This window comes from Arachis duranensis, chromosome 9 (assembly GCF_000817695.3).
Source record: "Arachis duranensis cultivar V14167 chromosome 9, aradu.V14167.gnm2.J7QH, whole genome shotgun sequence".
Classification (NCBI taxonomy): domain Eukaryota; kingdom Viridiplantae; phylum Streptophyta; class Magnoliopsida; order Fabales; family Fabaceae; genus Arachis; species Arachis duranensis.
The window spans coordinates 115,052,704-115,072,829 of record NC_029780.3 but is presented as its reverse complement, the minus strand read 5'-3'; the positions used below and the strand labels follow the sequence as shown (position 1 = coordinate 115,072,829).

The 20,126-nt window shown below is 29.0% G+C and overlaps 4 protein-coding genes across 4 annotated transcripts; 2 read left to right on the top strand and 2 right to left on the bottom strand.

Annotated features, from left to right (window-relative positions):
• Positions 1 to 817: 817 nt before the first annotated feature.
• Positions 818 to 3,890, top strand: LOC107467673 (cationic peroxidase 1). The gene is made up of 4 exons (XM_016086827.3): positions 818 to 1,099; positions 2,224 to 2,415; positions 2,512 to 2,677; positions 3,370 to 3,890. The coding sequence occupies exons 1-4, from the start codon at positions 878 to 880 to the stop codon at positions 3,768 to 3,770; spliced, it is 981 nt and encodes a 326-aa protein (XP_015942313.1). The 5' UTR covers positions 818 to 877; the 3' UTR covers positions 3,771 to 3,890.
• Positions 3,891 to 6,113: 2,223 nt separating this feature from the next.
• Positions 6,114 to 7,449, top strand: LOC107467674 (chalcone--flavanone isomerase 2). The gene is made up of 3 exons (XM_016086828.3): positions 6,114 to 6,404; positions 6,483 to 6,706; positions 7,022 to 7,449. Exons 1-3 carry the CDS (start codon positions 6,140 to 6,142, stop codon positions 7,289 to 7,291), a joined length of 759 nt encoding a protein of 252 aa, XP_015942314.1. The 5' UTR covers positions 6,114 to 6,139; the 3' UTR covers positions 7,292 to 7,449.
• A 1,223-nt stretch (positions 7,450 to 8,672) lies between these two features.
• On the bottom strand, positions 8,673 to 10,345 carry LOC107467675 (chalcone--flavanone isomerase 1B-1). Its single transcript, XM_016086829.3, has 4 exons — positions 10,143 to 10,345; positions 9,905 to 10,063; positions 9,121 to 9,344; positions 8,673 to 9,026 (listed from the first exon to the last, which is right to left on the bottom strand). The coding sequence occupies exons 1-4, from the start codon at positions 10,246 to 10,248 to the stop codon at positions 8,841 to 8,843; spliced, it is 675 nt and encodes a 224-aa protein (XP_015942315.1). The 5' UTR covers positions 10,249 to 10,345; the 3' UTR covers positions 8,673 to 8,840.
• Positions 10,346 to 17,938: 7,593 nt separating this feature from the next.
• Positions 17,939 to 20,097, bottom strand: LOC107467625 (chalcone--flavanone isomerase 1A). The gene is made up of 3 exons (XM_021131480.2): positions 19,926 to 20,097; positions 19,596 to 19,754; positions 17,939 to 18,735 (listed from the first exon to the last, which is right to left on the bottom strand). Exons 1-3 carry the CDS (start codon positions 20,029 to 20,031, stop codon positions 18,317 to 18,319), a joined length of 684 nt encoding a protein of 227 aa, XP_020987139.1. The 5' UTR covers positions 20,032 to 20,097; the 3' UTR covers positions 17,939 to 18,316.
• Positions 20,098 to 20,126: the final 29 nt, after the last annotated feature.

Sequence of the window (20,126 nt, the reverse complement as noted above, 5' to 3'; positions counted from 1 at the left end):
GTATCCTGCCTTCTTTATGTTACGGTGTGGCGCATGTTAAATGTGAAAACCGAATGCGTATATATTTTTGAGGTCATAATATGAATAATAATCCGCTCTATTTTTATAAGAATGATTAAGGTTTTCTTTTTTACGTAAAACTAGATTTTACCTTAGTAGTTACACATAGTGAAGGTTTTTGACACTTAGGAAATAGGAACGATATACATTACTGTCATATTGAAGTAAGTTTGATCAATCAATTGAAACTAACCTTTGTCTTTTCTCTTCCTTAATTTCTCCTTCCCATAAAGAGGGAAATCCTTTTAATTTGGTGATGCTGAAAATTTTAGAGCAAAAGCGTTGAAATGCAGTAAAGGTATGCCATACCTCTAAGTTTACTTTCAGCCACCAAAACAGAAACGATTGGAACCAAAGAATGATAAGCATTATTCATTTTGATGACATGGATCATAATCCATTCCTTTTTCTTACATTTGGTTCCTCCTGACTTGAAGGCCAAGTACAATTAATGCCTTGCTATCAAAATCAGCAAGGAATTTTTATCAAAGTCAAACATTTTTTTTTTACCAAAATACAGCTATTTAATTAATTAATAACATTATAAATAAACGCTTTCTTGATCCCTAACATTTGTATCTGCATTTTTTACTATAATCAAATAAAATATATATGATTTGTCTTGAGTTTGCACAGTTGACCCGTAGAATATGGACAATTGTACATACATAAACCTGAAATTTTGTGTAGTTGGTTGAACCTTCTTTTCTATATAAAGCATAACATTGTTATCATTATTCCATGTCCATGTAATTAACCATATCAATTACATATATAGTACATATAATCTTAAAGCACTGAATTGTGTTGTGTCTCAATGGCATTTAACAAGTGTTGGTTGATTTTGGCAATAACATTATGTGTTATTGGGATTGGTTCAGGTGATGATGATCATGAGTTGTTAAGTGAAAATTTCTATCACAAAACGTGTCCGAAAGCTGTTGAAACCATTAGGAAGGCAGTGATTGATGCTGTTTCCCAAGAGCCTCGCATGGGTGCTTCCTTGCTTCGCCTCCATTTCCATGATTGTTTTGTCCAAGCAAGTCTCATTTCATGCATTATTATATATCCTATCCCTTATATATATAGTAGACTATAGTAGTAATGTATATTATATAGTTTCCTATACATGCATGCAATAGCAACTCCAATTATTATACAACAAAGTATAGAAAGCCAATTTTTTTTATAGCCAACTTTAACTAATTTTTTTCATTCTTTTTTAAATATTTTTTTATTAATTTTTTTCCACTCATATTAATCAAAATTTGACTTCAATTTCAAACACATATAATACTTATCTACTGGTCTTTTTCGTGATTTTCAACAAAATTATCATTGACTCTTGATATTCTACTTTACTTTTAGATTTTTTTTAGCAGAAATTTATATGTTCTTTTGGTATGTAATTTTGGGTATTCACGGGGACAAAGCTAAGTTAAATTTTAGGGAGGGGCCAAAAAATAATTTTGCAATAGAAAGAGTAAAATAAAATTTTTACTTAGATGTATCATTTGTTTTTTTCACCGTAAGTTTATGGACTAGTCATTCTATAAATATTTTGTGATGAGTAAAAATCTTTAAGGGTAAAATTATAAAAAAATAAATTTATTTAGAATGAAAGTAATATGATTAAATGATGTAATTTACTTAGATATAATTAAAAAATAATTGAATAACTATGTACCGAAAAAATTGATATTATTAAAGGATAAAATTAAAATTTATTTCTATGTATCGCTTTTGTTCTAACGTTTTCGTCCTATTTAAGTTCTTAACATTTCAAAATCGTCTCAATTTTGTCCTGCCGTCAATTCTGTTAACAGATCATAACGATAGGACAACATTAAGTCAATTTAAATATTAGGGATAATTTTAAGATTTACCCAAAACGTTGAACACAAAAATGATATTTTACTCTAAATAAAATTTAAAGTTTAGGGGACTATTGTCCTCCTTTTATTGCATGAGGCTGTGCCCCTAAATATTCGTTTCAATGTTAACGTGAGTTAAAAATGAAATTTAAAAAAAAAATTGCTTGATTGATAAATTAAATAGTTAGTTACCTAATTAGATTCTTAGAATAATATCCTTCAACACTTGGAAAAAAGTTTGTATTAATATAAACAATGAATGTTGATTTTTATATATACAATAATACAGGGATGTGATGCATCGGTATTGCTAGATGACACCCCAAACTTCATAGGTGAGAAGAATTCAGGTCCCAACAAGAACTCATTGAGGGGTTTTGAGGTCATTGACAGCATCAAATCCCAATTGGAGTCCATGTGTCCTTCTGTTGTTTCTTGTGCTGACATCTTAGCTCTTGCTGCCAGAGATGCTGTTTCTGCTGTAAGTAACATAATAATAATACAATTAACCAATATCTAACTAATCAAAATTTGTGTAATTAATTCATAAGATAAAATGTACATATATATGTATCAGCTAAAAGGACCAAGATGGGAGGTTAAATTGGGGAGAAGAGACTCAACCACTGCAAGTTTAAGTGAGTCTAATTCAGACTTACCTGCTCCCTTCTTCAATCTCAGTTCCCTTATCACTGCTTTCCAAAAGAAAAATTTCACCATCCAAGAAATGGTTACTTTATCAGGTACTAATTATATTAATTCAACATATAAATTCATGATAAAAAATTTAGATATGAATCTTAGATTTAATATAATACATCAAAATGGGGGCACCTAGGTGAAATTCTAGAATATAAATTTCAGACTTTTCAGTCTAAATTTAGGGTAATACATTAAAAGGGTAAAATATTATTTTATTCTCTAAGGTATGGACTAAATTGTAATTTAATATCTAATATTTTAAGCATTTTACTTTTGGTAAAAAAAAAATTTAAACAAGTTGAAATGCTTTCCAATTATTAAATAGTAAATACTTAAATTTAATACTTATAGTTAACCGAACGAGTAACACGGGTATTAATAACATTACTAATTAAATCATATCTTTTTTATATGTTAAAAAAATATAATCAAAATTTTTATATAATATTTTTTCTTTTTAATTTTTTTTTCAATTTTCTTTTGATACAAAACGCTAAATCTTAAAAATCAATCATCAACTCTTTAAAATAAAAAAAATTATATTAATAATCCTTGATAAATCAATTTTACTTAGGAAAATCAAATCCTATTAGCACTTTAATATGCAAATTGTTTGTGTTAAATTTAACAGTGAGAGAACATAGAACCTATTTAGTGCATTACATCCAAATGAATCCCATTTGTGGCATGCATGCATTTGATGATTTGTAATTCTGTAATGTTAACTGTTCAGGTGGCCACACAATAGGACGAGTGAGGTGCAGATTCTTCAAACACAGGATTTACAATGAGAGCAACATAGATCCAAGCTTTGCAGAAGCAATGAAAGCATTGTGTCCCTCTGCAAAAGGTGATGGAGATGACAACCTCTCTCCCTTTGATTCAACCACTCCAGACACTTTTGACAACGCTTTCTATCAGAATCTTGTGAATCAAAGGGGTCTTGTGCACTCTGATCAGCAGCTCTATGCTAATGGAGCAGGCATCACTGACTCTCAGGTCTTTATGTATAGCAGAAACTTTGGTCGTTTCAAGAAGGATTTTGCAGATGCCATGGTTAAGATGAGCCTGCTTTCTCCTCTCACTGGCAATAATGGTCAAATCAGAACTACATGCAGATTTGTTAATAATTAGTTTATTATTACAATATCAAAATTCCACTCTTTCTTATCATCATATCATTCCTTCAGTCATGTTTCTTTTCAGTTCATCAATTCAGTTGTGGAATATAATAAATATTCATGTTAAGAGAAATGTTCTCAAGACTTTGAAAAAAAATATGCTGTTAAATTTATATACCCGGATAGGTCTCAGAAAATCTTATGCCGAACGTTTTTATTTCTTAAAAAAAATTAGGTGAATGCTATGGTGTCTAACTTACTAAAAAAAAGGCAAAGAAATAATATTTAATAAACTTTAAATATTTTATTTTTACTTTGTACATTTTATTTTTTACTTATAAAAACAAGTTAGTCAATTTAGGCACTATAATAAAAGGCACCATAGAATCCACCAAAAAATTATTATATTAAGGTTCTGAATTTTATAAAAATAAGACATATAAATCTTTACTTTAGTTAAATCCGTTATTTTTACTTGGACAAATAAATTTTTAAAAGTGTGACAAAAGGATCTATATGTCTTACTTTTATAAAGTTTAGGATTTCAACGTAATAAAATTTTCTTAAAAACAAAAATACCTGACACAATTTTTTAAAGACCTATTTGGATATATACTATAAAAATTATTGATATAACGCAACAAAAAAAAGATTTGAACAAAATCAAGTAATATGATATAACTTTAGGTTACAGAATTGGCACCATCTGTCTTTGGAATTTTGCCTTAGTTATATGTAGTAGAAAAAGTCGTGGATTGATCTCTGGAAGTTGAACTTGCTTCATAAAATTAAACTATTTATCGAAAAAGTTCTCTATGGTCGTCTTCTGATACTTACTCATATTCACCGCCATATCCCATCTATATTGTCAATATGCTCCCAGTGTCATGAAGCAACAGAAATGGTTAGAATATAAATAGGATTAATTAGGATCAATTAGTATTATTTAGTATATTTGAATATTTATTATAGGAGATTACGTCTTTATTAGTACGATTCTCTTAGTACCTATAAATATCCTTTTATATTATATCATTCCAGACAACTTGAATACACAACTTGATTACACTTAATAATGCACAAATCCTTCTTCTAGTTTAGTCACTTATTTCTAACAGAAACAATCACTCATTGTTTGATCGATGGCTCTGAAATTAAAAAAGTATGGTGTCAAAATTATCTCCGTGACTGTCTTTTCCCTCAAAGTCCTAACGATTTTTGGACATGGTTGATTGCATCAATAGAGATGTTTAACCCGTTGAAGAATGCTGACTGTAATCCTCAGTTGCTTGCCATCATTTGTTGGAACTGTTGAAAAGTTTGCAACCCGTTAATTTTTGAAGGTTCTACTTCGATATCGTTTTGCTATTCTAGCAAGCTCCGTCAAATTGCTCCATAAAATCTAAAAAATTTTTAGTTTAAATTGTGACCTCCGTGAGACAAACTTTTAGTTTCATTCAATTTGATTTATTATTCTTTCTTCTTTTAAGATTCTTTTTCGTCCTTCAACCAGCACCGTTGAATAAATATCTTTAGTGTATTGTTTTAAAAAATTCTCATGGTTTATTATGCTAACCTACTTTTTGATATCTTTATATTTTATTTTTTAATAATTAATAAAATATAACTTATTATTTTAAAAAAAAGGATTTGTTTGATTAACGGAAATAAAACACTCTTAATACCTTCCCTAAAGAAAAATTAGAATTCCTAAATTTTTAATTAAGGAAACAAAAATGATGAGCTACGAAGTCAGATTTTTATTTTAGTTTGAAACTTCTTCCTTAGAAATATAGAACAAGAACGTAGCTACTAACTAAACAACCCGTGAATTTGAGAGTTTGAGTAATTATTACTGATTAGAATAGTTGAGTGTTAGTTGCACATTGACTTCAAGTTTTAATAAGGAACTTCATTTTCAAGGGGGTTGGGCTGTGGAAACTGGAAAGTCCATCTTCATCATGGGATATGCACCTTATTTCCACTCATATCTCCCTAAGTATCACATTTTAAATATTAAATAAATCACATTTAAGAATATAATTTCAACTCATCAAAGACTTATGAGCATAGAGTGAAGGAGAATGTAACCCCACTATACATATAGGCATGCTAAGAGAGAATATTTGATGAGTATTCCTTGCATAATAAATCTAGTATTCACTTTTTGGACACTTACGTGGATATTCTCAATTGTCAATTCTACTAACTATTTATTTTGAAGAAAAAATTAGTCATGATTTTGCTATTTTCATATAAAAATATTATTTATTTATTAAAATTAATTATCAAAATTAGTTATTATATATATATAATTTATTTTTAATAGTTGATAGGTCTATAAAGCTACACGCCTATTCCTTCCATTCACTCACTTTCAAAATGGTCCTACCCTCCTCCTTGTCCGCCGTGCAAGTCGACAATGTCACGTTTCCGGCCACCGCCAAAGCTCCAGGCTCCGACAAGAGCTTCTTCCTTGGCGGAGCAGGAGTCAGGGGCCTCCAAATCGACGACAAATTCGTCAAGTTCACCGCCATTGCTGTTTACCTCCAGGATAACGCCGTTCCCTCACTCGCCGTCAAATGGAACGGTAAGACCCCGAGCGAGTTAACGGAATCCGTCGACTTCTTCAGAGACATCGTTACAGGTAACCGTTACTCTCTGCATCCAGGCACCTATGGCTGTGAAAACTTTAACAGCACTGATCTGAATTTTTATGGTGTAGGTCCGTTTGAGAAATTTATGCAGGTAACGATGATTTTGCCTTTGACGGGTCAACAATACTCCCAGAAAGTCTCTGAAAATTGCGTCGCTATTTGGAAGCATCTTGGAATTTACACTGACCAAGAAGCCAATGCCATTGACAAGTTTCTTTCCGTTTTCAAAGATCAGAATTTCCCTCCAGATTCCTCTATTCTTTTCACACTATTACCCAACGGATCTCTAGTGGTTAGTTATGCCACAATAAAAGATGATTTACTAAAATTAACCACCAAATTAGTATTATTAATTTAATTTTGATGCATAATATAAAACAGATTCATGCGAGTTAGTTCTTTTTTCTGATATAATAATTGTCTAGAATAATCCATGCTTATCGTAGCAGAATAATCAAACTTTTTTATAGCTGCATAATCAAGCTTTTTTTTTTTATGAAAATCAAATATGTATATGAATATGATGGATGATTTGTGATCGATTTTTTTTATTTTTTCAATCGTGTACTCATTTTGATAATATTTTGTTTGTTTTGACTGCAAACAGATTGGTTTTTCTAAAGATGGATCTATTCCAGAAGCCGGAACTGCAGTGATTGAGAATAAACTACTCTCAGAAGCTGTGCTTGAATCAATGATTGGAAAGCATGGTGTTTCCCCTGCTGCAAAACAGAGTTTGGCCACCAGATTATATGAGTTATTCAAACATGATGATACTACTGATAAAAAATTGCATGATTCTGATACTGATAATGGATTACATCACACGAAAAGTGGAAATTCGGTTGCGGAAGATGTAGCAGAAAAATTACCTTAGGAGCACATTCAATCTATCACTCACCAGCTTCTAGTGTATTAATAAAATGAATGGTGAAAATGTGAATTTCTTTGTTTTGTTACTATGATATGTGAACAAATATAGCACAGATGGTTAAGGATCTGTGTGAATATAATGCAGAGTTCAGGTTACTATGATGGTTTTCTTTTTGCATATATTGAATGAGACACCAAAAGAAAAAAAATGATGGAAATTAGGGAACATAAGAAGCTTGATGCTCTGGATACAACATCTGTTACAGCATATTATGATACAAGTAGCCAAGTACAAGGATAATCACAAAAGAAACTAGCATTAATTTTTACAATTAGATGTAATCTTTCTTCAACTGAAGTTAGAACTCAATGCAGGGGTTGGCCACATTCAGAATCTGAAAAAAGCCTTGTAGTCAAACTATCTTTTAAAGCAAGGGTAACAGGAATCTCCCTAAATCATGGTCTCCAATACTGCCTTATTTTCATTAGATGCATGCTGTTCTTCTGGTTGTTAACTTGATAATTATGAGGAAATTAAAGAACTGGTTAATTTATGCTTGCGAGATTCTTGTGGACAACTAACCCTTTTAATTTGGGTGTGATTAAATTTCTCCATGCTGAGGCCATAGGTTGGACATTTTTGTCAGATTTAATAATAATCTTCTTAATAATTACTAAACATGAACTTGATGTTGATGCCATGGATGTACCTCATATATACATAGAATTCGAACATTTTTATATATTAACACACATCAGATTCTCTCAATGTAGTATTTACAAGCCTACTACTCTTATTAGCATATTCTCTTACTAAGACACATCAGACTAACCCTGTGTTTAGTTTTCGTGTATGCACAAACCAAACTAAACCAAGCCAAGGTTAAAAGCTTTTGTCCAAATTTGTAATTCTTTTACAGAATAACTTAATCTGTTGGACTTTAAATCCATATTTAATTATTCATTCAAATAATGTGGCGGATCGATGATCATCACCACCACCACTTCATAGTTGGTAGACAAAGGTTTGGGTGCCCAATAACAACTGCAATTTTATAATTTAATGGATCTAATTCAACTCCAAAAACAAACTTAGTGCAAGAATTGTCTTATGAGCTATCAAATAAATAGGTTTTATTATTTTATCATAACTATGTATATTAAAGTATTAATATATAAAATTAGTATTTCTCTATCTTCTTTTAGTCAAAAATTTGTTTTTTATGTTAAATATCATATGGGTTAAATATTTTGTAATTTTTAAGTATTGCATTATCATTGTCTTTCATGTCAACATTTATGTTCTTGGATGAAATTACTTAGTGTAACTAATGAAATTAGTAGTCTAAGAAATATATATTTGGAGCTTTAGTAGAAACATCTACTTTGTTTCACTCATTTAATTGATTGGCAATTTGGCATAAAGGAAAGAAAGGCAGACAAGCACAGAGATAGTTGAGACAAGAAGAGTGGCATTATTTATGACAAAGTAAACAGCAATGTCTAGTTGGAACCCTTTTTTATTGAAGGTTGTTGATGAGAACTTCAACTTCTTAGAACTCAATGGAGGGATTGGCCTCATTCAGAATCTGAGAAAGTCTTGTAGCCAAACTCTCTTTAAAAGCAGGCGAAACAGGAATCTCCCCAATCATTGTCTCCAACACTGCCTCTGAAAGTGCCTTGTTTTCAATAAATGCATTCCTATGTTCTGGTATTGTGTCATCCTTGGAGAATTTCAGCTGTTATTAATTAACCAAACATGTTAAATTCAATTAAATTATATTACTATTGGTTAATTAAAATTAATTAATTAAGTATAGTATATATACTGACCCCTAATGTTCCATTGGGGAATTGTTCATAGAAGACAGTAGAGCCTGGTGGGAAGTTTTGATCCTTGAAGGCTTGTCTGAATTCATGAATAGCTTTTTCTTCTGCATCACCGAATGTTCCTACGGATTTCATGTATGCCACACAATTTTCTGAAACCTTCCTTACATATTCAGGACCATCCAATGTTTTAAGCTTTGACCCTCTAATCAGTTTCTCAAACGGACCTAATTAATTATAACACACCAGTCAGATCAATTAATTCACTTCATTATTCAATTGGTCTAAGAACAAATTAAAATTTATATTATGGAATCCGATAATATCAAAAATACTATTTACATATTAAAATTTGTTAATATATATATAAAAGTAATTTAATTTAATTTTAGTATGTATTTATATTTTATATTTATGATTAATTTAATAGCATATAACATGGTTGCAATAATATATATTTTTTCATTAAAATACCCACTTACATATAATATTTCCAGTCAAAAAAGAATGTGAGATGTCCGATACGAGAAATTATTGACGTGCTACGCGTCAAAAGAAGCAATTTAATGAAAATTAAATAATTAAACTTCAATAATTGAGATAATAGTAAAAGAAGAGAATATAAAAAGAGGGACCACACTACCAAAATTCCAATTAAGCTAGACAGCGGATTAATTATAAAATGAAAAAGTGTTAGGTAATTAACTTTTATATTTTTTTAAAAGAAGATTAACTTAACAAGATGTTTTAGCTAGAACATTAAAATTAATTATGGAGGATTGAGGACCTTGGATGATGTCTCTGTAGAAATGAAGAGAATCCAACAACTGAGCAGGGGTTTTGGCCTTCCACCTTGAAGCCAAATATGGAACTGCTTTGTCTTCCAAATATAACCCGAGTCCCGTGAACGTGATGAATACCCCATTAATTGGTAACCCTCTCACCCCTGCAACCATTGCATGCATTATATAGATTATTTTGAAGAACTAATTAAGTTGAATAGAGAAAGCGATCGATCGAAGAACCTGCGCCGGCAAGGAAATATGATTTGGTGGTCCCCGGAGGTGTGACCACTGGCGGGAATTCAAGGAACTCCACGTTGACTCCGGCAAGGGATGCTGCCTTCACCATAGCTCTATGAGTAGTGTTTGATGAGTGTGAAGATCAGAGAGCAAATTGGGTACTTTATATAGATCTTTAAACTTCTAAGGAATATTAAACAAACAATAACGTGACTTACGCTTCTGTCACCATAGACTAATACAGGGATTACAATAAAATATTATAGATAAGAATTTCGCTAGGAAATTAATGGAGTTTCTGTATAATATATACAATGTGCTGCTGTTTATTTGGTTCAATATGAGTTAAAAAATAAACATTTAGAATAAAATATTATTAATTTCTCAAACGTAACACAATATATTTATATTATTCAGAATAACTATTCGAATACCAGAGATACTAAATATCTGATGTCCTAGTAAATAAATATCTCTAAATCTCATTGTACACATTATACAGTTATTTCATTGATTCTCTATACTTCTTCTATAGATAAATGTTTGAGAGTCATCAAAGTTATTATTTTTTTATTATTATTTTTAGTTATTAATTTATTTTTTTAATTTAGTAACTATGAAATACTTTAAAACATCATAAAATATTCAACTGTTAGATATAAAAGTCAGATTTCAATATGATTTTTAGTAAGATTAAAAAAAATATTTTTATTTTTAAAATATTTTGATTTACTATAATTGATTTAAATTGCAATTTTTTTAACATCCAAATATTTTAAAAACATTAAAAAATCTAGAAATTGATTTTTTGTTTTTATTTTTATGTAGTTCTTAATAATTATCTAAATTATATTTACAACATTTCAAATTAAATAAATAAACAGTTTGTCAGTGCAAATACAAAAATTATTTGCTATTTATAAAATGTATATATATTACTTATTTTTATTGTATATTAAACGATGTTGAGAATATTTTTGTTATTAATAAATTTAAAAAGTATTCTGTTAGTAATTTAATAATTAGAAATTAATTTTGGTAGTTTATTAAAAAAATATTCAAATATTAATAATATTCTTAAATAGATTTGTTAGTATAATGATAATTTATTCATCTTTGCTAAAGATAAATTTAGTTTATTTATTTATGGATAAATTTATCAGAATTTCAAATTTTATAGACAAAACAATAATTTATTCTCTTTATAAATATTATATTAAATTCAATTAAAACAACACAAACCTAGCTAATAACATAAATAATTTTATTTTATTTTATTTTATTTTATATCGTGCAAGTTACCATTGATTGGATGTATGTGGAATAAACTAACAATATTAAAAGCCGTCAGAAAGGACAAAGGTTGGTCTAAACTCCAAATGGCTCCTATTCTTAATTTCTTATACACATGTAGTGAAAATTCCACCGGGTGAACCATGTTAATTAATGTTTTGAATCAAACCGAATTGGTTGAGTTGAACCAACAAGTATTTGACCATGTAGCTTAGTTGATAAGTTAAAATTATCTGTTTAAAAACTGTTCATAAACTGCTAAACAATTACTAAAATAGTATTTAAAAATTCGTATTACTAATACAATAAATCTCAACAGATATTAATGATAAATAAATTATTAAAAGATTTAAAAAATGACAAAAAATAAATATTAAATATATATTCTAAAAAATAATTTTAAAAATTAAATTTTTATTACAACTATGATTAAAAAATAAAATCCTTTTATTCTTAAAATTTTGTAAATTTTTGTCAAATAGAGTTTTTTTAATTTTTTTTAATTGTGAATGACTATATTTTTAAAAAAAATAAAAACAAAAATTTAAAGGTTAAATTTTGTTTCGAATTTTTATTACACCTTTAAATATTTATTGAAATATTTCCACAAAAAAATTATAATATTTATTGATTATTTTTATTGTATTTTTAAATCATTCAAACACTGTTTTATCGATAATATTTTTTAGGGATCTTTTAGTCAGCGATTAAATCTTTCGAATAAAAAATTGGCCAATTTTTGTATAAATATATCTTGTTTATCATTCTTGTGTAAGTGTTTTTAATGAGTTACCAACGAGTTATAATTCAAATGGTATATTTTCTTTATCCTCACTTAGAAATTTCGAGAAATTTCGAGTTCGAATCTCACTGGTAACCTTAAAAAAAAAGTGTCTCTAATGAGTTATTTAAATTTAAATATTTTTTATATATAATTATATTTTATACAAATATAAATATTAAGATTTGACTATTTTTTATTTAACTCTTACATTATATTTATACGAGATTATAAAATTGAAGTTGGTTTTGCACTTTTTAAATTTATATTAGTATATATTTATATTTTTGTATATTTATTTATAATTTTACATATTATTTTATTATAATTTGGTTATTCTAATTAAACTATCATTGAACTAAATTAAATTTTTAAATTGATAAATTATTAATTAAAACAGGTCATTTGACAGTTTGATTTCTAAAACCTTAATATTAATCCTAATTTATTTTACTTTTGCAATTAGACGATGCATATTTATTGTCCCTTTAATCTCATATTCTATCTTTTTGGTATTAAAATTAATTTTGGAATGTCACTGAAAAAGTTTTTTTTTTTTAATTAAGACACGTTAATAATATTTAGATCAAGTCATATTTTTAATAAATTCAACATAATTTGAAATTACATTCTATAAATATTATATAATAATTATTAAATTTAATCTTTAAAATAAAACTTTATTAATGTATTATATAAAATTCACAAAATCTATTCATTAATTATACCTTCGACCAATGCAATCAGATTTAATTAGATTTATTTTAATTTAATTAAGAGGTCAGTTTGAATATTTAAAATAGACTAAATAAAATATTTGAATGGGCAGATCTAATTAAACTGTAGTCCTTTACGTAGGAGGTCAATGTTATTGCCATGTGTTCGGGGAAGTAGGCAGTCTATCAATCTCAGCTACCACCACCGTAGAGAGAAATCATGATTTATTACATTTTCTTTTTCTTTTATCTCTAAAAAAAAAAAAACAATAAAGTGCACTTTGTGGTAGGGCTGTGAAACTGGGTTAGCTCAATCTATTTAGATTCAATTCATTAGGTTCCGTTTGGTTGATGTATTTGATGAAATGTAGATATAGAGACACAGACATTAAAGACATAGACATAAAATATTTGTGTCTATGTATTGTGTTTGGCAAAAATAAGAAACAAGACACATATATTTAAAAAAGATTAAATTACCCTTCATTCAACCACAAATTTTACCACCATTATAATAACTTATTATCCCAAACAATGTATGTCATCACCATTAAATTTTTATTTCTTCTAATAATTTTTTATTTCTTCTAATACCATCTTAAATTATCATTTAAATATTAAATATATAATTATTCTTGAAAAAAAATAGAAAATTAAAGTTCAGAATTTATCAAAGATTAATCAAAATTTAAATAAATAAAAAAATAAAATGTACAAATTTTTTTGAAAAAAATAGAAAAGTAAATTTAGTTGTAGAATTTAAAAGAGAAAGAGAAAAAAAAAGATTTGGGAAGATAAGAAGACAAATTTTAAAAACTCAATAAAGATAAAAGAGTAAAAAATTAGTGTCTCACAAGTTGTCTCAGTGTCTCACCAAATTGGAGGTACACAAATTTAGTGTCTCCGTGTCCATCCGTGTCCCCGTGTCCTTCGAAAATCTGTGTCTCATCAAACCAAACAGCAGACATGTGTCACCGTGTACCACTGTGTCTATGTCTCAGTAACCAAACGCTACCTTAAGTCCTTAGATTAAATGGATTGGACTATTTAAATTCGATTCATTTGTAGATTATAATTTTTCAATTTAAATAATTTATGGTCAGTTTAATGGATTAAATAGATCAATTTATTTATTTTTTTATTTTATTTTTTAAAAAAATATTTTGATAAAAAATATCAATTTTAAGTCAGAAACTTTAAACAAACAATATTTTTTAGTTGATTGGTCGAATTTTCAGATCAAATCGAAAGAAATATTGGCTAAATGTGCTATTTTTTTGAAAAAATATAAAAAAATAAACAGACCGCCCATTTAGCCTATGAACTAGCCTATTTAACCCGTCATTTTTTTTGTTCATCGAGCTCAACCCGAAATTTAAAGGACTTAATTTTAGAGGCAAAACATACCTATTTAAGTAGGTAAATAGACTGTCCCGATGAATTTGGTCCATTTTGACGGCTCTATTTTGTGGTAAAGGATTCCTTGGTGCTTTAGTGCACAAGTAAATTAATAGCAAAATAAGTAAATTTTTTATTTGGATTGTCTTGTGTATAAATTAGTTGTAGTTAAGTCTCAATTTAATTTCTGAATTTGCACTCAAATTTCAAAATAATTTCTGAAATGAATAGTTATTCAATTTCGTTCATGAACTTGCACTCTAAAATTCAAAATAGTTTTTGAATCATTTTTCATCAATGAGACGTGATTAAAATGTTGATATAGATTTATTATTACACGTTGGCATGTACAAAACGATGTATCGAATTTAGTGTCTCTATTGTCTAAAAACGACATCGTATTGAGTGTGGAGTGCCAACTTCTGTTCCATTTTCCTGCACCATAAACAAAGACTTTTGTCTTTCTCTTTGTCTATAACACTAGTCTCACCACTATAATTTTTTTCACAAAGAAATTTTTTCCATGGTTAGTTTCGTAATTGGCATCGTAGAGTAACTATCTATTTGGTTATGGAAAGAGAGAGAGGGATTAATTTCATAATTGTCATTGTAGAACAACTATCTACTTGGTTGAGAAAGAGAAAGAGAGAGAGACCGATCTTCATAAGAAAAAGAAAAGAAATTAGATGAGGAAGAAAAACCTGCTATACTGAAGCACCTAATAGCGCATATGCACCAGTTCTTTCACACTTCTTCAACCACTTTCTCAACATTTTTCTTGTAAATTTTGAATAATTAATGAATAATTAGTTAATAAATTAATTATTATTCAAAAAAATTAAAAAAATACATTTTATAGTTAAATGAAGTTGAAATAATTAAAATATGAATTTTGACACTAATTTTACAAATTTTAGCTCAAAATTGGACTAACAGATCGAACCGATTGAGTCGGACCCAAGAACCGAAGGTCCAGCATATAAACGAGGCTTTCAACCTTCTTCCTTTCACAAAATGAGTTCCACGCCGAGGAAGAAGAAGAAAAGAGCAAAATCCTTGCCCTCAATTTTCCGTTCCAAGTAACTTTCAATCTGGAATTTCGATTGACAAGTCGTCAGCAGCCATGCATTCATCTCGAAATTCTCTACAAAATTCACTGAACAATTTGGTAAGGAAATCACGTTTTCTTACCCAGTTATTCCCTTTTCAGTTCGTGATTTGAATTTTGGTAATTGAGAGATTTTGTGATTTTGATGGTTTAGGAGTACTCTAGCAGTGGATAATCACTGGATTTTGTCCATTTGACTCGTGTGTAACGGTAAGAAAACCCTAACCCATGTGATATTGTATGAATTAGATTGTATATCTTGTTGAATTAGAGTTAACTTGGTGGATATTGGAAGCTTGGAATTGAATCTTGGGAGCTGAAATTTAATTGGTGAGGAGTTGAAGCTTTGAAGCTTGAGAAACGGTGGATAATTGAGGTGTTTCAAGTTTAGGGAAGAATCAACCAAGATATGGTTTTGGTTTTTTGTTGATGGTAATTAGTGGCTAAGAGAAGGAGGGGGTTGAATCTTAGCTTCCTTTTTTCAGAGTATTACTTTTACTTTTTCAACTAACTTCAGGAGATATTTTTCACTTTTGTCTCGTAGCAAGTTGAGAGACATTTTAATTTTGTCTCGTAACAAGTTTAGAGATATTTTAATTTTGTCTCATGAGATCCAGAAACAGAAAAGAAGTAGAGAAGAAGAATTGACACTAGATATATCCTGGTTCAGCTACTAGGTGCAATGTAGCCTACATCCAGTTTCCATCACAACAATGATAGAATTTCACTATATTTTTAAGATTACAAACACCAATTCTTCCCTAAAATCTACCCAATCCCATATGAGACAAATCCAGATTCTAACTCCAATCTGAATTAGACTTGGACTCAAACCAAGCTTTCAACAGCAAAGTGCTAACCCAACTTGTAAGAAAATTTTCATAGGATCATGACACACAACAGATAGATGTACAAAGAAACTCTGAGATATCTATGGCTATTTCTCTAATTTTGCTCATTGCCTTTTTCTATCAATGACTTTTTCTTACAAACCTTACAATGTTTGTCTTTTACCATGAGACTCAAACAGACAAAACTAAGAAAACGATAACTAAATGAACATCATTGGATGAGAAGAACTCAGACACCTTTAGGGTAGTTATATGAGAACTCTATACTTTTCGCTTACTCTCCTTGATCTCAACCCTTGGTCGTTCACCCTTAATATAGAAGGGTGAAACTTCCAAAGTTGAAATCAGTTACACCCTCACAGCATCTTTCTTCTCCAAGATTAGAGTAGCGACGGCTTCATCAAGGGAGAGAGGGATAGAGATAACTCGAATCTGTTGCATGCATCTCTCTCATCCTTTTTCATCCATCTTTTTCAATATTGGCCATTAATCTTGACTTTGGTCCCAAATTTTAATTTTGACCATTGATAAGCTTCTGACCTAATGTGACTTCACATTCTCCATGGTTTTTTTTTCCTTGCATGAGACCTTGGATCTTTTCTTCTTGATTCTTGGTGATGTACAAATGAAGAAACAAATTTTTGTTGAGTTTTGACTATGAGAAATAAGCTACTAGATCGTAGCCTTTTCTTGTTTTGATATGACAAATTTTTTTTTGCCTTTTTTCAAAATCAACTCTGTGTGTTTTTCATTTTTTCTTTTATCTTCTTCTTTAAAAGATTGATATGACCGAAACAGAAGAGAGCGAAGATAGGAAATTTTCGGTAAAATCTTTCTACAAGTTAAAGTGAATTAAAACTTGGGAAATGTATCACTTTAATCATAAAAAATAATTAAATGAAATGAAATTTGAGTTTCAGTAACTAAGACACGACGATTTTGCAATGTAAGACTTAGGAATTTGAGATCACCAAATGATCTTTAAAAAGTTTGGGTCAATTCTTTCTTTTTTTAATTTCTAGGTTCAGCCACTATTATTTAAATTAATTTTTACATAAGACTTAATTAATTCAAGGATCATATTAGACTTGTTTAACTTTGGACCACCATAAGTTGATTCCCTGCACACTTAACCAAAATCATCAAACAACCAATTGAAGCTAAATTATTAAACACTTAATAATACTCTAGTAATGAATAAAAAGGTCCTAGATATAGAGCTGTTTCTCAATTTTTTTTATAATTTTTATGTAATTTCTCAACGTTGGAACAAAAAATTGAATCAATTAATATATATGGGTTTTTGTCACTTATGAAAAAATGCAGTATATTTACCAAATAAAAATAATATTTTCAAAGTAAAAATATCAATTTACTTTTATCAAAAACTAATCTTTTAAAGACTAAGGTGGTCATTTACTTTTATTTTTATTATCAAATTTATATAATACGAGATTAATAATTTTTGGTTAATATGTAATCACTAGGCTTATTTACTATCTTTTTTTTTCATTTTTTAACTTATTATTTAAACGAAGGTATGAATGTTAATCTAATTATATAATGGTCTACGATCTATTGATCATCACCTAAAAAAATTCATATAAAATCATAAATTTTGAAAAGAAAAAAAATCCACAAATTAACTACAATAAACTATAACTCTTTCAATTTATTTCTCAGTCAACAAGCTGAACAGTGTTTTATTTCCTAAAATTGGAGGAACACAACTGGGGTAGATGAATTAAATTAAAAGCGAGGCTGATGGCAAAAGTTACAAGAATAATTAAAATGGTGATTAACATTTCAATTATTTTTATTTGAGCAAAAGTTTAATATATATAATTTAATTCAGGGACAAAACCAGATGATAGGAAAGAAAAATGATAGTCCCTAATTTTAATTTTAATACATATAAATTATATATAAATTTTAGTTTAATCCTCTTAAAATTTTATTTTAATCTTAATTTATTATATAAATATTTTTTGACTCCTCTAATATTTTATCTAACTCCGCTCCTGATTTAATTAGTTATGTTGTGGTGGTGTGACGATAATACCCTGTTGCAAAACGGCAGGTAATCTTGCAGCCAAGCTGCATTTCAAATCAGGAGAAACGGCGTGCTCTCCAATCATGGTCTCCAACACCGCCGATGACAATGGCTTGTTCTCAATAACCGCCGCCTCTTTTTCCGGTATGTTGCCATCTTGGGAGAAACTAAGGCCCAAGTGTCCAAGTGGTGATTGGCGGTAGAAGACGGAGGCACCAGGTTTGAAGTTGACGTTCTTGAAGGCTTCAGCAAATTGTTGAATGGCTTCAGCTTCTGCGTCGCCATAAGTCCCAACGGATTTCATGTGTGCCACACAATTCTCCATCACCTTCCTTGAATACTCCACTCCACTCAGTGCCAGGATCTTCGATCCTCTAATCAGTTTCTCAAACGGCCCTGGAAATAAACAATTTGTTAAATTAAGTTTATGCAAAAAATTACTACATACTAATTAACTACTTACGTCACCAATAAATATTATTATTTTAAATTAATAATTTGTATTTATATTTAAAAATATTTATACAGAAAATATATATAATTTATATTTATATTTTTTAAAATTTATACACATAAATTTATAAAATTTATTTATTAAAAATAATTTAATATTTATAATAATTAAATAATAAAAAATATTAAAAATTACTGTCTTAAAAATTTCTTTTATATAGTTGGAATAATATGAGTTATTAGATAGTAAGAAAAGTACCAAATCAAATGATACATTTTTTCACTCTCAAAACTTGGATTTGTGGATATTTTCTTTCTGAGTAACTTTATTATTTGGCTGAAATTATTGTCTTATGGGCTTTAGTTGGCCTTAATTTTGTCCCACTTGTAAATAAAAGTGCAATCCAAAATAGTTTACGTATACGCAATATATTTGATGACGCTTTTAATCCCATCAATATGATTTTTCAACGTTTAATGAGCAATTTCATCACGAATATAAACTGATGAATCTAAATTAAAGACAGTAAACATGGCGTTTTAACTCAAACTTTCCATTACGGGTACATGCGTAAATAAAAATAGAGGAGTGTTAAAGGCTAACATTTTTGTTAAATTCTAGCCACCACTTAACTATTAAAAAAAATTAAATAATTTTAAACTATTGTATATAATTTTACACTATTAAAAATATTATTAATAATTAATTAATAGCTAAAAATCACAATATCAAAATTTACTGACATCTTAGACTTTTTCATAAAGATAATTGACTCTTACTTTGATTATGTATTTAAGCATACCGGAAATGATATCTCTGTAGAAGTGAAGGGTTTGGAGCAATTGTTGGGAGGACTTGTCCTTCCACTTTCCGGCGAGTGATGGCACCGCTTTGTCCTCCAAGTATACTCCGATTCCGGTGAACTTTATGAACTTTCCATCAATCGTCAATCCTCTCTCCCCTACTCATTCATCACCAACCAATAAACTATTTAATCTAGATTATTACTTTTTAATTCATTATGACAAAATTAAAGCTAAGGCAACAATTAATTATTAGTCAATTTGTTCTTCATACTATAATATAAAGGATAAATTTCCTTCAAGGAAGGTATAATAGATTATAATAATACCTGCGCCGGCGAGGAAATAAGACTTAGAGGAGCCAGGAGGAGTAACCACCGCCGGGAAGACAAGGTTCTCGAACTGTATTGCCGTGATGGATGGTTCCGCCGCCATACTCAAACTATAAATTAAAGATGTCTTAACTGGCAAGCTACAATTTTCTTGTTTTACCCAGTTGGTATTTGGCGTATAGAGTATGTTTATACCAT

Bases quoted from the DNA above. Each gene is read 5' to 3' on its own strand.
- LOC107467673 (XM_016086827.3), top strand. From the start codon at position 878: ATGGCATTTAACAAGTGTTGGTTGATTTTGGCAATAACATTATGTGTT. The intron at 1,100-2,223 runs GCAAGTCTCATT...ACAATAATACAG, and splicing joins TCCATGATTGTTTTGTCCAA to GGATGTGATGCATCGGTATT. The intron at 2,678-3,369 runs GTACTAATTATA...TTAACTGTTCAG, and splicing joins AGAAATGGTTACTTTATCAG to GTGGCCACACAATAGGACGA.
- LOC107467674 (XM_016086828.3), top strand. From the start codon at position 6,140: ATGGTCCTACCCTCCTCCTTGTCCGCCGTGCAAGTCGACAATGTCACG. The intron at 6,405-6,482 runs GTAACCGTTACT...TTTATGGTGTAG, and splicing joins CTTCAGAGACATCGTTACAG to GTCCGTTTGAGAAATTTATG. The intron at 6,707-7,021 runs GTTAGTTATGCC...GACTGCAAACAG, and splicing joins TACCCAACGGATCTCTAGTG to ATTGGTTTTTCTAAAGATGG.
- LOC107467675 (XM_016086829.3), bottom strand. From the start codon at position 10,248: ATGGTGAAGGCAGCATCCCTTGCCGGAGTCAACGTGGAGTTCCTTGAA. The intron at 10,064-10,142 runs GTTCTTCGATCG...CAATGGTTGCAG, and splicing joins ATATTTCCTTGCCGGCGCAG to GGGTGAGAGGGTTACCAATT. The intron at 9,345-9,904 runs GTCCTCAATCCT...ATAATTAATTAG, and splicing joins CTACAGAGACATCATCCAAG to GTCCGTTTGAGAAACTGATT.
- LOC107467625 (XM_021131480.2), bottom strand. From the start codon at position 20,031: ATGGCGGCGGAACCATCCATCACGGCAATACAGTTCGAGAACCTTGTC. The intron at 19,755-19,925 runs GTATTATTATAA...ATGAATGAGTAG, and splicing joins TTATTTCCTCGCCGGCGCAG to GGGAGAGAGGATTGACGATT. The intron at 18,736-19,595 runs GTATGCTTAAAT...GTTTATTTCCAG, and splicing joins CTACAGAGATATCATTTCCG to GGCCGTTTGAGAAACTGATT.